Source organism: Dermochelys coriacea, chromosome 6 (assembly GCF_009764565.3).
Source record: "Dermochelys coriacea isolate rDerCor1 chromosome 6, rDerCor1.pri.v4, whole genome shotgun sequence".
NCBI lineage: Eukaryota > Metazoa > Chordata > Testudines > Dermochelyidae > Dermochelys > Dermochelys coriacea.
This window is the reverse complement of record NC_050073.1, coordinates 84,819,507-84,835,860: the sequence shown is the minus strand read 5'-3', so window position 1 is coordinate 84,835,860 and position 16,354 is coordinate 84,819,507. Positions and strand designations below refer to the sequence as shown.

Below are 16,354 nucleotides of genomic sequence, written 5' to 3'. Positions count from 1 at the left end.
TGATCAGCAGCACATCACAGTTTGTGAATTTAATTGTAAACATTTTTTAAGATGAGCTGGCAGGCCACACAGGAAACCTTAGTGGGCCACATTTGGCCCGCATGCCACCTATCACTGCTCCAGGCCAGTGAAAACTACTGACATTGGACATGTCTGCTTTGGAAACAAGAAAGCAAACAATCCATTATTTCAGCACAACACCTTGCACTGGAAGTTTCTAAGACAGCCAGAACATAAGAATGGCCATACTGGGTCAGACCAAAGGTCCATCCAGCCCAGCATCCTGTCCACCGACAGTGGCCAATGCCAGGTGCCCCAGAGGGAGTGAACCTAACAGGTAATGATCTAGTGATCTCTCTCCTACCATCCATCTCCACTCTCTGACAAACAGAGGCTAGAGACACCATTCCTTACCCATCCTGGCTAATAGCCATTAATGGACTTAACCTCCATGAATTTGTCCACTTTTCTTTTAAACCCTGTTATAGTCCTAGCCTTCACAACCTCCTCAGGCCAGGAGTTCCAGATTGACTGTGCCCTGAGTGAAGAACTTCCTTTTATTTGTTTTAAACCTGCTACCCATTAATTTCATTTGGTGGCCCCTAGTTCTTATATTATGGGAACAAGTAAATAACTTTTCTTTATTCACTTTCTCCACACCACTCACGATTTTATATACCTCTATCATATCCCCCCTTAGTCTCCTCTTTTCCAAGCTAAAAAGTCCTAGCCTCTTTAATCTCTCCTCATATGGGACCCATTCCAAACCCCTGATCATTTTAATTGCCCTTTTCTGAACCTTTTCTAATGCCAGTATATCTTTTTTGAGATGAGGGGACCGCATCTGTACACAGTATTCAAGATGTGGGCGTACCGTAGATGTAAATAAGGGCCATAAGATCTTCTCCATCTTATCTCTATCCCTTTTTTAATTATTCCTAACATCCCGTTTGCTTTTTTGACTGCCACTGCACACTGCGCGGACGTCTTTAGAGAACTATCCACGATGACTCCCAGATCTTTCTCCTGATTAGTTGTAACTAATTAGCTCCCATCATATTGTAGGTATAGTTGGGGTTATTTTTTCCATTGTGCATTACTTTACATTTATCCACATTAAATTTCATCTGCCATTTTGTTGCCCAATCCCTTAGTTTTGTGAGATCGTTTTGAAGTTCTTCACAGTCTGCTTTGGTCTTAACTATCTTGAGCAGTTTAGTATCGTCTGCAAACTTTGCCACCTCACTGTTTACCCCTTTCTCCAGATCATTTATGAATAAGTTGAATAGGATTGATCCTAGGACTGACCTTTGGGGAACACCACTAGTTACCCCTCTCCATTCTAAAAATTTATCATTTATTCCTACCCTTTGTTCCCTGTCTTTTAACCACTTCTCAATCCACGAAAGGATCTTCCTTCTTATCCCATGACAACTTAATTTACGTAAGAGCCTTTGGTGAGGGACCGTCTCAAAGGCTTTCTGGAAATCTAAGTACACTATGTCCACCGGATCCCCCTTGTCCACATGTTTGTTGACCCCCTCAAAGAACTCTAATAGATTAGTAAAACATGATCTCCCTTTACAGAAACCATGTTGACTTTTGCGCAACAATTTATGTTCTTCTATGTGTCTGACAATTTTATTCTTTATTATTGTTTCAACTAATTTGCCCGGTACTGATGTTAGACTTGCCGGTCTGTAATTGCCAGGATCACCTCTAGAGCCCTTCTTAAATATTGGCATTACATTAGCTATCTTCCAGTCATTGGGTACAGAAGCTGATTTAAAGGACAGGTTACAAACTATAGTTAATAGTGCCACAATTTCACATTTGAGTTCCTTCAGAACTCTTGGGTGAATGCCATCTGGTCCTGGTGACTTGTTACTGTTAAGTTTCTCAATTAATTCCAAAATCTACTGACACTTCAATCTGTGACAATTCCTCAGATTTGTCACCTACAAAAGACGGCTCAGGTTTGGGAATCTCCCTAACATCCTCAGCCGTGGAGACTGAAGCAAAGAATTTGTTTAGTTTCTCCGCGATGACTTTATCGTCTTTAAGTGTTCCTTTTGTATCTCGATCATCCAGTGGCCCCACTGGTTGTTTAGCAGGCTTCCTGCTTCTGATAGACTTAAAAAACATTTTGTTATTACCTTTTGAGCTTTTGTCTAGCTGTTGTTCAAACTCCTTTTTGGCTTTTCTTATTACATTTTTACATTTAATTTGGCAGCGTTTATGGTCCTTTCTATTTACCTCACTACGATTTGACTTCCACTTTTTAAAAGATTTTTTTTTTACTTTATCATGGCTTCTTTTACATGGTTGTTAAGTCACGGTGGCTCTTTTTTAGTTCTTTTACTGTGTTTTTTAATTTGGGGTATACATTTCAGTTGGGTCTCTATTATGGTGTCTTTGCAAAGCATCCATGCAACTGGTAGGGATTTCACTCTAGTCACTATACGTTTTAATTTCTGTTTAACTAACCTCCTCCTTTTTGCATAGTTCTCCTTTCTGAAATTAAATGCCACAATGTTGGGCTGCTGAGGTGTTCTTCCCACCACAGGAATGTTAAAATGTTATTATATTATAGTCACTATTTCCAAGCAGTCCTGTAACAGTTACTTCTTGGACAAGATCCTGCACTCCATTCAGAACTAGATCGAGAGTTGCTCTCCCTTGTGGGTTCCTGTACCAGCTCCTCCAAGAAGTCATTTAAAATATCGAGAAATTTTGTCTCTGCATTTCATCCTGAGGTGACATGTACCCAGCCAATATGGGGATAATTGAAATCCCCCACTATTATTGAGTTTATTTTGATAGCCTCTCTAATCTCCCTTTGCATTTCATGGTCACTAACACTGCCCTGGTCAGGTGGTCGATAATAGATCCCTACTGTTATATTCTTATTAGAGCATGGAATTACTATCCATAGAGATTCTATGGAACATGTGGATTCATTTAAGATTTTTATTTCATTTGAATCTACATTTTCTTTCACACATAATGTCACTTCCCCTCCCTTCCCCCCCATATGACCTGTTCTTATTACAAGGAGATAATTGTGTCAGTCACTGAAACAGGACAGAATGCTGAATGGACCAATGTCCAAATTAAAAATATTGTAATTTTACACACATACAGGAGCTTTTTCGCACACATAATTTCTGCCTCACTGATGGAAAACAAAAAGACCTACATGTAACACACACACATCAAATGATGATATTTTATTTTAGGATCAAAGGGATATTAGAATTATTTTCAAACAAAAAAAGATGCTGCAACTCAAATGATGGAAGTTATTAACACTTTGTACCATATCTTCAAAACACAGGAATCACTACATTTACCATGGAAATGTAGCTACTTCTTATGCACAGTGCTGCAGCTGCTTAAAAGCAAAGAGACACTACACAGTAGTTCAGGTCAGCAGGTTAAGAAAATTTAGTCCATTTTGAACTGTAGGGAGAATTTAGGATGTTATTACTCTGATTGGAATTTGACCAGCACAAATGACAAAATCTTGCACAAAAATGTCATTAGATTTTCAATAAGTTAGTGTGGCCAAGAACCTCCGTATTATGTTTCTCTAAAAGAACAGTGCTCAGTGCTCCCCAGCAACATATTGAGGCATTGGTTCAGTAGTGCAACATACTAAATCACCAACATCACTTCCTGAAGCATCCTGAACTTTTCTAGGCAGTCTCCTATCCAAGATGGGCCTGCTCCTACTTATCTGCAAGATATGACAAGATCACAATCCTAGCTGGTATAGCTAAAATCAAATATAGTGAAGTACCAAGAGATATGGGAGTAAAAATACCCACAAGATACTTAAGGAATAAATGGGAAACTAAAACATGCAGCTGTTATTTTGGAAGCTGGCTTTGAAAATTTGTCCCATAAAATGAGACAGTAGAAAGGGGAAATTTTACACTGTTTAATTTAATTTGCTTTTGTAAGATAAATATGCATTTCACATTAAAAGCAACAATCTTTCAGCAAACAGTCAACCACTAAGAACCTTGACAAGAAGGCTACTACCCAATTTTCCTCCAGTTTCAGAAAGAATATCATCAACTGTATGACCAGTTGACTTAAAACTTTAATGTGACACTAGCAAACCAGGTCAGATCAGGGCCACAGGCCAATTCACTTGTATGTTAGTGTAGATCAAAGCAATTATTAATGTGTAAGTGTGCATTCAGATATTTAAACTTCATGAAAATTAATGGTAGGTTTCAGAGTAGCAGCCGTGTTAGTCTGTATTCGCAAAAAGAAAAGGAGTACCCGTGGCACTTTAGAGACTAACAAATTTATTAGAGCATAAGCTTTCATGCATCCGATGAAGTGAGCTGTAGCTCACGAAAGCTTATGCTCTAATAAATTTGTTAGTCTCTAAGGTGCCACGGGTACTCCTTTTCTTTTTATGAAAATTAATGGGTCATTACTTTTATTGTTCTCGTTTATCTATTCTTGTTATAATGTAACAGCAAACGTTTACATGTGTGTATAACCCTGTAACTAAAATACCCATCAAAGAAATCTTATGAAATACTATTGAAGGACTTAAGGACTTTAACAGAATATGATAATTTCAAAACAAGTCAAGGACTCTAAGTGCATTCCTCACTATCTGTCATCAAAGAAAAAAAGCATGTGGGTCCAGACAGTGTCAACTAGCTAGAAAAGAAGATATAAAAGATGGATTCAAGGAAAGATCCTTCATCTCTGGACTGTTTGGATTCTAACAGAGCAGAATAACTGAAGGAGAAGATGGAGTTATTCTGGTTAGCCTTGAAGGACTTTTGGGAAATTGGCAGTTCATTACATCACTGACACCATTTGGAGTGACAAACTGTGATTTACTCATTATATTTTATCTGCTTTAACCTCTCAATAATTCTCATTCTTTTTTCTTAGCTAATAAACCAATAATTAGTTTACTACAGAACTGGCTACCAATGTTTTCTTTGATTTAAGGTCTGGAGTACCAATTAATCTGGGGTGAGTGACTGGCCTCTTGGACCTGGGAGAAACTTGATGAGGGGGGATTTTAGGTTTAAATAATCTTTTATCACAGTTTTTTTATCACCAGTTTGTCTGGGTGGGAAGACAGATTGGAGAGTCTAGGGGACTGTCTGTGACTTGATGGTAAAACAGGTATAGCGATCCAGGAGTTCATGTTTGTAACTGGTTTAGTGAAATCTAATTACAGAACATACCACCAGGTTGGGGTATCTGCCCTGAGATAGGTTTCAGAGTAGCAGCCGTGTTAGTCTGTATTCGCAAAAAGAAAAGGAGTACTTGTGGCACCTTGGAGACTAACAAATTTATTTGAGCATAAGCTTTCGTGAGCTACAGCTCACTGCATCGGATGCATTGTTAGTCTCTAAGGTGCCCTGAGATAGGCACTCACAGTTGTGAACCACTCCAGACAGCATGACACCTTTAATTTTTCAATTAAAAAATTCAAACTGATTAAATGACAATTTTAACCAATTTTTTTAAATGCAAACCATCTACCTAACTCTGTACTTCATTTTGGATACTTACTGATTGATAACTCCTACACAGAAACAGTAAGACTGTAAAAACTCCAACAACTGCAGCACAAATCACTATTTCCCATGGGAAACCATAAAGATCAGGACCAGGTCTCATATCTTCAGGCAACGCTGTCACAACCTTCAAAAAAAAAAAAATAAATAAATAAATAAAGCAGCAAAGTCTGAGTGGTTTAAAAAAAAAAGGGGGGGGGGACAAATTACCTATTATTTTTGACAAATGCAGATATTACTTGTCGTTTACTGTCAGCTGTGAGACTATAAGACTCTTTGTATATTTACTTTTTCAAAACCCTGAGAAGTAGCAAATGTTGTCAGAAGCGTTTTGTTTGGTTTTTAAATCTTTTGTTTATTTAGCAATCAGTGTATAATATAACAGAAGACACATATGGCATGTTGAACCAGAAGAGACACAGCTTTTTAAGTTTTCCTTCTGAATTTGTTGTTTAGGGAAAGGGTCCTTCTTGAGGTACAGTAGTTTATATGTAAAAGTAAGTGTTAGCATTAAAATAAAAAAAATGTTTACAACATAGTTGGTGGACAATTTATAGTGACAGCTAAAGATATGCAAATAATTTCTCTGACTGACTAAAATATAGCATAAGTATGGTTTTAGAAAATAAAAATAGTAGTTTACTATGTAAAAGATTGTGATTTGCATAATCTGTGGTCTACATTATTTGTAAATAGATATGTATACATTATTTTCTAAACAAAACAAAAAACAGCCTGCTTAATGTAGCTCACCTTTCCATATACAACTTTTAACATATAATATTTTATTCACCAAGCAGAAAAAGTCTTAAACTTTGAGTCTTTCAAGCTGAGATGCTCAGTCTGCACTTGGAAAGAGCATCATTAGGCCTCCTTTGATACTATTAAAAGGAAACGTTTCAGAGTAGCAGCCGTGTTAGTCTGTATTCGCAAAAAGAAAAGGAGTACTTGTGGCACCTTAGAGACTAACAAATTTATTAGAGCATAAGCTTTCGTGAGCTACAGCTCACTTCATTGAAGTGAGCTGTAGCTCACAAAAGCTTATGCTCTAATAAATTTGTTAGTCTCTAAGGTGCCACAAGTACTCCTTTTCTTTTTATTAAAAGGAAAATATAAGCACGTTTTCCTTCCATATTTGAGACTATATTTCCGAATTTCACAGGCCTTAAAAATGCTTAAATTTAACAAGTCCTATGCCTCCTCTCAACCAAACCTTACTATATTTCCATTCCATTGCTGTGCCCTTCTCATCTTGATTTTCCCTAAAAGGTGTCATGATCCCGGGTCCTGCAAGCTGCTCCTCACCGGGAGGCCCCTGTGCGGGGCAACTTGCCGAACTGGGGCCTAACCCAGACACCTGACTTTTCTAGCAAAATGTAAGCTATCGGATGACAAGTTTCGCAGCAGATGAGCGTCATGTAAATGACAAAACACACAGGTTCTGGGGAGTGGGTCACTGAAGCGCAGAGTAACGTCGCTCGTCGCGGCGAAGCAGCTTTCGCGTTACGAAAATGCTCCCCCCCCTCAGAGATCGCCAGCTAGTCACTGATCCCACCTCCCCGCCCCCAACCGGGGAAGTTTCACAACTGAAGGGTCCAGGAGAACCAGGCCGCAAAGCAGCACCGTCCCTCGATGCCCCGGCTTTCCCCTGCCCCGGACACCCCCGGCGGGGACAGAGCCCCAGCCCCAGCCCCCCGGCCGGGAAGCTCGCTGCCGCCGGCCCCGCACTCACGCTCCGCGCTCGCTCCAGGGCCAGCCCGCAGAAGCGCTGCACTGTCTCTCGGAAGCCGCGCCACAGGCCCGCGGCTGCCGCCTCCGGAGCATCCGGGCGGCTCTCCCCGGCGGCCATTTTACTGCGGCAGCGGCTGCGGCTGCTCACGCTCTGGGCGGCGGCGAGGGGGCAACGGGCGGCCAGGGCCCATCGCCGACCGCAGGAGCAGCAACCCCAGCAGCGCCCACGCAGCTTCCTGCCGGCGCCAGCCTGACAACGGAGCAGGCCGCACCACCGCCCCGGAGAGGGGAGCGGGGCGAGACCATGGTGCGCGGGGGGGGGGAGAAGGCGACCGTCACCGGTGGGAACTCAACATATGGGATTGCACCACTGCCCCAAAAACACGGGCCGAGCCAGGCGGCACCATTCCGGGGGGGCAGCGGGGATGCACGGCTAAACCAGGATGGAGGGGGGCAGAGGTTGCTGCTGAGCCCCGCGTGTGGGGACCCGCATTAGCCCGCCGGCGAGGGTGACCAGACAGCAAGTGTGAAAAATCAGGACAGGGGGTGGGGGGTAATAGGAGCCTATATAAGAAAAAGACCCAAAAATCGGGACTGTCCCTATAAAATCGGGAAATATGGTCACCCTACTGCCAGTGCGCACCTGCAACCCAGACGGGGGCGGGCCACAGTAGGTTGGGAACTGCAGACTCAGGGGCCACCCCTCTAAACGTCACACAAGGGGTGGCTCTTTAGCCTCCATTTTAGGAACAGTGGGGGCAGGCTCCTGAGGAGATGCCAACGTGTGCCTCCATTTGGGGCCGGGCAAGACACTGGCAGCCCTGGGGTAGCACAAGTCATGTTAGCAGGATTGTGCTGGGCGGGTCCAGGGAAACACAAGCAACCTGTAACAAGTCTTGGCTCCAAGTCATGGGGGGGCCCATTGAGACCACGCCTTGTGACTCACTAAGTCATTCACAAGATTCCCATGTCAGCTACCTGCAGTTTGTTCTATAACAAATTCCTTCTAGGGAATAAAGGGGTTAGATTTATATATTTATCGGGCTTTTGGGGTCTTACCCTCTGTCCTTTTTTCTCCCCATTAATATCTTTAATAACCCCACATTCCAGTGGCCAACTTAGGAAGGCTAGATGCAATTCTCTTTAGAGCTTATCAAACTAATATTTAGCCTCTTCTAAAATAAATCATTTGAGAGCACTTCACCCTCCACAAGGCTCCTAGCCTGAGAAGGTAGGAACTTGAGCTCAAGTCCTCTGTTTAGAGGCACAAGATTCTGTTAACTAGACTGCTAGCCTAACCTAAAATTTGGTTGTTTAAACATTTTACACACAAATGTATTTCTTCACAAGCAAAACAAGGCTTAGGCCCTGCTTTATCCAAGCTGTTGTAACCCATCTTGCCTGCTGAACTTCAGGAAATGAACCCTAGTGTCAGCCAGTGAGAGTTTGGGGAGAATATTCCTACCACAACTTTATATATAGGAAGCAGAAAAGAAAGCGAAAAAATCTGGGGGGAAACAACAATTAAACTAAGCAAATAGGGTGTAAGGATAAGAAAAAAGTAAAGGAGAAATGGAGGGACCCAATTTGAACACCCCATTCTGACAATATTTCCTTTCCAGCAGAGTTACTGCACATTTTCAAACACTTATCATACCCTAATGGAGCTAAGCTCTACCAAATGCTGACTCTGGACAGTTAAAATCTCAAGCTAGTGCAAAGAGCCCTTCATAGACAGATGTTAGAAATTCTACACTTAACTCCAAAAATTGTTGGAAACGGCTGTTTCAGGTGGAAATGTTTGAATACAGTTGGCTTGGTATTTATAATTTACAGAATCCTTTCCTCACAAACTAATATAGCCCACTCACCTTTCAAACATTTAAAGAGATACAATTCAGAATAAAAACAAGATAGAAAGTAATTAAAGAAACCAAAGGAAAGATCATCACACAACAGTACAGGTTTAGAAGTATTTCCATGGCAATCTCACAATCATTCCTCTGTATAGTACTCAGTGGATACAGAACCCCAATCTCTTCTTAGCTAGACTTTAACTACTTGTACAGAAACTTACCCCTTCCTCTGTTTTGGATGTTTCCATTTGTGAATCAAATATTGTAATCACATAACAAACATTTCTATAAAAACTATGAGCATAAAAATATCCCTAATTTCTTAAGGAAAGTTCCTGATGCAGTCAGAGAGACATCCTGCACTGGTATGTTTCCAAATGGACAGAGATCCTGTTCTGACATTTCTGCAGTCAAGGGGGGGGGGGGGGCAGAGGTGGATTAACGACGAACAACAAAGTTTCTCATTTCATGGCACATCATGTTTCCTTTCCTTTGTAAATATAAATTAATTGACACTATGTGTTTTTAAAATTCTAATGCAAAGAAATGTTATATTAGGAAGTCTAATATATACATTACTTATTTTTTTATAAACACTACAAGTACACCTTTTAAAAAATTGACCATATTGTGGGCCCATAATACCACGTGTTGGTATTACACACTGAAACACAGAGGCTGCAGCAAATATTGATAAGCCATATCCTAGCTACGTGGCATTGTAATTTTACTTATTTCATTATTTCTGCAACTTGATTTCTATATTCCATTGGGATTATTTTCATTATAATTATGTTTGTAAATCCCAGCTTTTATAAAGGTTGACTCAGTCATTCTTTGTATGCAGCAACATATGCAATTTGCATCTTTTACTGTGAAAATCTAAGAGGAAGGAAAAATGCAATACAAGGTAGCAGTTGGCACCTAATGATATACATGGGAATTTGAAAGTAGCCATTTTATGTGTACTGAGCAATAAAAATTTGAATTTTAACACAGCCTGTAAAGCATGAATACTCTATGTATCCCAATCAGCCATTAAAGTCTTAATTTCTAAAGAAAACAAATTATTCATGTTTCCCTCTCATGTTTCATGAATTTGCCAGAACATACTGGGATAAATTATAAGCATGTAATAATTAATCCCAGTGTGTCTCAAACTTTAAGACCTTGATTATACCACATCTGAACCTCAAAAGTTCTTGGCATGTGACCTCTTCAGATATGCTTCTTTTATTTGTGCCTCAAGAGTTCCGATGTCCTCCTTACTTTGCCCCCTCCATCCCATTTATCTTTCAATAATATCCTCCCTTTACCTGTCAAATTTCCACATCCTCTGTCTTTCCTCTGCCTCTCCAGATCCCTTTTCCATCCCTTCAGTTATCCCTGTCTTCACCCCCTTTGCTTTGTTTCTCCCAGACATCCCTCTCCAAGTGCCCCATGTCTCTGCCTACCCCTTCCCACCTTCCCTTTTCAAGCCTCTCCCACCCAGTTTCTGCCCCACCTTCCCTTCTAAATATCTTTAGAATATTCCACAACAGCTCCCTTCACTTATCAAGCTCCCAGCCTTCCCTTACTCTCAGACCTTCTTTCCCCCAAATCTCCCCTCTACTCTCCCTTCTTCTCTTCACTCTCCATCTCCACCACAGCAAGTTTACCCATACTTTCTTTCTTCCCTTCCCCCAATCCCCTTTGCTTCTCCCATGTTCCGTCTCCCCATGGGCCCTCACTTGTATTTCTTCCCTGCAGTACCAGTCCCCACAACTCAAGGCACAACCTGTACTGGTTCCTCACATCTCCACTCCCCAACACTCTTCTCTGTATTGGTGCCCTTCCCTCGCTCCACAAGATCCCTCTGTCCCCAGTGCCTCCCTCATCAGCTCCACAAAGTCTACCTTGTACCAACCCCTCAAGCAAATTCCCTCTTGTATCTGTATCCCCCAGATCACCTCTTCCCCACTGTTCACCCATTCTCTCTCTCTCTCCAAGGACCCCTTGGACTTGTCCCCACTCCCCAGCCTCCCTAAACCTGTCCCCCAATTCCTCATTCCCTCCCTCTCCAGACCCAACATCTTCATGTCTCTCCCTGTACCAGCTGCCCTCTTGCCCCCACTGTACCACTCTCCAAGCTCCTCTCTGTCCCACCCCTTTCCCCAGCTCTCCCAAGCTCCCCAAGTCCCCCTCCAAGATGCCTCCCCTGTTCAAGGCGTCCATGTTCCCCCTCCAATGTCCCCTTTGTGCACCCCCCCCAACCACCCCGGCCTCTCTTTCCCCTTCCCTCCCCAGAGGAGAAGCAGCAGGAGCTGCTGCTGCTGCTGGTGGATCATGGGTGCCTCCCTGCCTGTCTCCCATGCCAACTGACAGGGAATGAGAAGGGTGTCCATGCAGGGAGGAGACTCAGCCAGCTCCCAAGTCTAGCTGCATGGGGACACAGTGGCCCCAGTGTCAGGAAGCTGCACTGCAGCTGCCTCTTCCCAGCTTGTCTTTTCTGCTTGATTGTACACGTTTTACTGAGGGGTTATAAAGACTAATTTTTTTTAAATCATCTGGTACAGCATCTAACTGTGGCCAGTGTACCTTCAGTTGTACTTCTACCACAGTTTGAAAATAGTTGACTTAATCTACATATTGAAAGAAGAAAACAAAATCTATGGTAACACAACTTGCTGATGGAGATTTTACATTTGTAGATTTTGCAGCAAATGCAAAATTATAGTTCCCACACCCACTGTACCTCACATTTTATATTATTTTATATATTGTACTAACTTTCGTACATTGAATATGTTCACAAGAGGACCATGTTATGTTGCTGTGGGAACCAAAAGTTTAAATTTCTTCGTTCTGGTACTGTATGTGTAAAATCACTACTAAAAGATTGCAGTACCTTTTTTTTTATTTTATTTTTTTATTCAAGGCCCAACCCAGCTTTCATTTAAATCAAAGGGAATTCTGCCAATGACTTCAATGGAAGCAGGAGCTGGCCATGGGTTTTCTTTAAAAAAATAGATTAAAAGTGCTGGTGTGTTTCATAGATTCATAGATACTAAGGTCAGAAGGGACCATTCTGATCATCTAGTCCGACCTCCTGCACAGCGCAGGCCATAGAATCTCACCCACCCACTCCTACGAAAAACCTCACCTATGTCTGAGCTATTGAAGTCCTCAAATCATGGTTTAAAGACTTCAAGGAGCAGAGAAGCCTCCCTCAAGTCACCCATGCCCCATGCTACAGAGGAAGGCGAAAAAGCTCCAGGGCCTCTCCAATCTGCCCTGGAGGAAAATTCCTTCCCGACCCCAAATATGGCGATCAGCTAAACCCTGAGCATATGGGCAAGATTCACCAGCCAGATACCCAGGAAAGAATTTTCTGTAGTAACTCAGATCCCATCCATCTAATATCCCATCTCAGGGGATTAGTCCTATTTACCCTGAATATTTAAAGATCAATTACTTACCAAAATCCCATTATCCCATCATACCATCTCCTCCATAAATTTACCGAGTAGAATCTGAAAACCAGATAGATCTTTTGCCCCCACTGGAAGGCTATTCCAAAACTTCACTCCTCTGATGGTTAGAACCCTTCGTCTGATTTCAAGTCTAAACTTCCTGGTGGCCAGTTTATACCCATTTGTTCTTGTGTCCACATTGGTGCTGAGCTTAAATAATTCCTCTCCCTCTCCTGTATTTATCCCTCTGATATATTTATAGAGAGCAATCATATCTCCCCTCAACCTTCTTTTAGTTAGGCTAAACAAGCCAAGCTCCTTAAGTCTCCTTTCATAAGACAAGTTTTCCATTCCTCGGATCATCCTAGTAGCCCTTCTCTGTACCTGCTCCAGTTTGAATTCATCCTTTTTAAATATGGGAGACCAGAACTGCACACGGTATTCTAGGTGAGGTCTCACCAGTGCCTTGTATAATGGTACTAAAACCTCCTTATCCCTACTGGAAATGCCTCTCCTGATGCATCCCAAAACCGCATTAGCATTTTTCACAGCCATATCACATTGGCAGCTCATAGTCATCCTATGATCAACCAATACTCCAAGGTCCTTCTCCTCTTCCGTTACTTCTAATTGATGCATCCCCAGCTTATAACTAAAATTCTTATTAATCCCTAAATGCATAACCTTACACTTCTCACTATTACATTTCATCCTATTACTATTACTCCAGTTTACAAGGTCATCCAGATCCTCCTGTATAATATCCCGATCCTTCTCTGAATTGGCAATACCTCCCAGCTTTGTATCTTCGGCAAACTTTATTAGCACACTCCCACTTTTTGTGCCAAGGTCAGTAATAAAAAAGATTAAAAAAGATTGGTCCCAAAACTGATCCCTGAGGAACTCCACTGGTAACCTCCCTCCAGCCTGACAGTTCGCCTTTCAGTAGGACCCGTTGCAGTCTCCCCTTTAACCAATTCCTTATCCACCTTTTGATGTTCATATTGATCCCCATCTTCTCCAATTTAACTAATAATTCCCCATGTGGCACGGTATCAAATGCCTTACTGAGATCTAGGTAAATTAGATCCACTGCATTTCCTTTATCTAAAAAATCTGTTACTTTTTCAAAAAAGAAGATTAGGTTGGTTTGGCACGATCTACCTTTTGTAAAACCATGTTGTATTTTGTCCCATTTACCATTGACTTCAATGTCCTTAACTAATTTCTCCTTCAAAATTTTTTCCAGGACCTTGCATACTACAGATGTCAAACTAACTGGCCTATAGTTACCCGGATCACTTTTTTTTCCTTTCTTAAAAATAGGAACTATATTAGCAATTCTCCAATCATTCGGTACTACTCCTGAGTTTACAGATTCATTAAAAATTCTTGCTAATGGGCTTGCAATTTCAGGTGCCAATTCCTTTAATATTCTTGGATGAAGATTATCTGGGCCCCCCCGATTTAGTCCCATTAAGCTGTTTGAGTTTCGCTTTTACCTCAGATATGGTAATATCTACCTCCATATCCTCATTCCCATTTGTCATGCTACCATTATTCCTAAGATCCTCTTTAGCCTTATTAAAGACTGAGGCAAAGTATTTGTTTAGATATTGGGCCATGCCTAGATTATCTTTAACCTCCACTCCATCCTCAGTGTTAAGCGGCCCCACTTCTTCTTTCTTAGTTTTCTTCTTATTTATATGGCTATAGAACCTTTTACTATTGGTTTTAATTCCCTTTGCAAGGTCCAACTCTACTCGACTTTTAGCCTGTCTCACTTTATCCCTACATGTTCTGACCTCAATTAGGTAGCTTTCCTTGCTGATCCCTCCCATCTTCCACTCCCTGTATGCTTTCTGCTGCTTCTTAATCACCTCTCTAAGATGCTTGCTCATCCAGCTTGGTCTACAACTCCTTCCTATGAATTTTTTCCCCTCTCTTGGGATACAGGCTTCCGATAGCTTCTGCAGCTTTGATTTAAAGTAATCCCAGGCCTCCTCTACCTTTAGATCCATAAATTCTTCAGTCCAATCCACTTCCCTAACTGATTTCCTTAATTTTTGAAAGTCAGCCCTTTTGAAATCAAAAACTCTAGTTGCAGATTTATTTTTGTTAATCCTTCCATTTAGTTTGAACTGAATTAGCTCATGATCACTTGAGCCAAGATTGTCCCCTACAACCATTTCTTCTATGAGGTCCTCGCTACTCACCAAAATTAAATCTAAAATGGCATCCCCTCTAGTCGGTTCAGCAACTACTTGATGAAGGAATCCATCAGCTATCGCATCTAGGAAAATCTGAGCCCTATTATTATTTTGACAAGTGTGTCTTCTTGGCTGTTCTATAAACACACATTTGAATGTACAGTCACTAAATGCACAAGGGAGAATTCTGCAGAGGCAATGGGAGCAGCAAGGGGCTCAAGAAAACAGCAGCTAATGTGGCATTTCTTGCCCCTTCCCCTCACCAGTTGGGCATCAGGTCTCCCCATGGCCAAGTTTGAAAATTCTGGTCTCCTTAAATGCTTCCTCAACATAAAAACAGAGGCCACACTGAAGATACCTATCCCAATTCTTCTGTCAGTTCCAGCTCCAACTCCAGATGAGTTTCAGAATGTAATCAACAGCAGAATCGGGCTCAATTTCCCTCTGGTGGTGTTAAAACATTAAAGAAACAAAATCTTACCTTTTTGCTAACAGTTGCCGCTGCTGAAAATACAGATTTTACAAAGTCACCAACGTCAAGACAATCAAAATGCAGGAGAATCTGATATATCCAGTCTTCTTCTGTTAATTTATAAGGAAAGAAAATGTTTTGTATTATCATATTATCTTGTTAATAGCTCCATTTTTTTTTTAAGATTGCAATCTTTTTTTCAGATCAAACACTTACCATTATTGGGAATGTAGTTTTGAATTAGGAAAAAGATCTGTGATAAAGGTTTTTTAGCATCTAACTGTATATTTTTTGCTGAATTGTACATTTTCTCCTGAGCATTCACTGGAGCAATTGTTATTGCTTTTGAATGTTGGCCACTGTTATGTTCTTTATACAAAGCTGTATGCATGTGATGGTCTTCTTTTGGAGCTTTGTCTGATAATTTTCTCTCATCAGCTATATCTGCAAACAATTGTGAAGTGGAATCATGTTTATTTTCAGCCTTCTCATCAAGAATATTTTCTGCATATGAAATTTTATAAGATTATTTCCCACTATGTTACTAATTTGGTTTCTGAATTGCTCCTCATTTTCAAAGTTAGACTCTCACTGGCAACTGCCAAAAAAGGAATCCCCTTCTCCCCAAAAAACCCCAAAACCAAACCCCTAAACAAATGGACAATTGATTTAAAGGGTTACTCTTCTGATGTCACCATGTGACAAGACAATATAATAAGTGACCTGGCAGGACTTTCAGGACAGGATTATATTTACATAATGTGTATTGTATCACTGTAAATCTATATTCTAAAATTGGGCCAAATTCTGGTCTGAGAATGGGGTTGCATATATGTAATTGCAGGCAAAAAAAAATGGTTACCTACCTTTTGTAACTGTTGTTCTTCAAGATGTGCTGCTCACGTCCATGCCATTCTAGGTGTGTGCACGCCCACGTGCATGGTTATCGTAGATTTTTGCCTTAGTGGTATCCATAGAGTCAGCAGTGGCGCCCTCTTGAGTGCCACGCTCATGCGCCAGTATATCAGGCTCCACTGACGGAATGCCTTCTCAGTTCCTTCTTGCCAGC

General features: G+C 41.3%; 1 protein-coding gene across 8 annotated transcripts in view; it reads right to left on the bottom strand.

The window, feature by feature from the left end:
• Positions 1-16,354, bottom strand: part of MIA2 (MIA SH3 domain ER export factor 2) — a 70,479-nt gene that overhangs the window by 34,559 nt on the left and 19,566 nt on the right. For 4 of the 8 annotated variants that reach the window (XR_006281924.1, XM_043516136.1, XM_043516137.1 and 1 more), the window contains 3 exons: positions 15,502-15,729; positions 15,295-15,395; positions 5,560-5,691 (listed from right to left, as the gene is read on the bottom strand). Coding sequence is in view for 7 of the 8 variants with exons in the window: in XM_043516136.1 (XP_043372071.1) it covers positions 5,560-5,691; positions 15,295-15,395; positions 15,502-15,729 (461 nt within the window). In the remaining variant the exon portion in view is untranslated. Of the gene's footprint in view, positions 1-2,943; positions 3,740-5,559; positions 5,692-7,296; positions 7,557-9,372; positions 9,527-15,294; positions 15,396-15,501; positions 15,730-16,354 lie in introns of those variants that run through there. The other 4 variants (XM_043516135.1, XM_043516134.1, XM_038404387.2 and 1 more) reach the window with 4 other exon arrangements.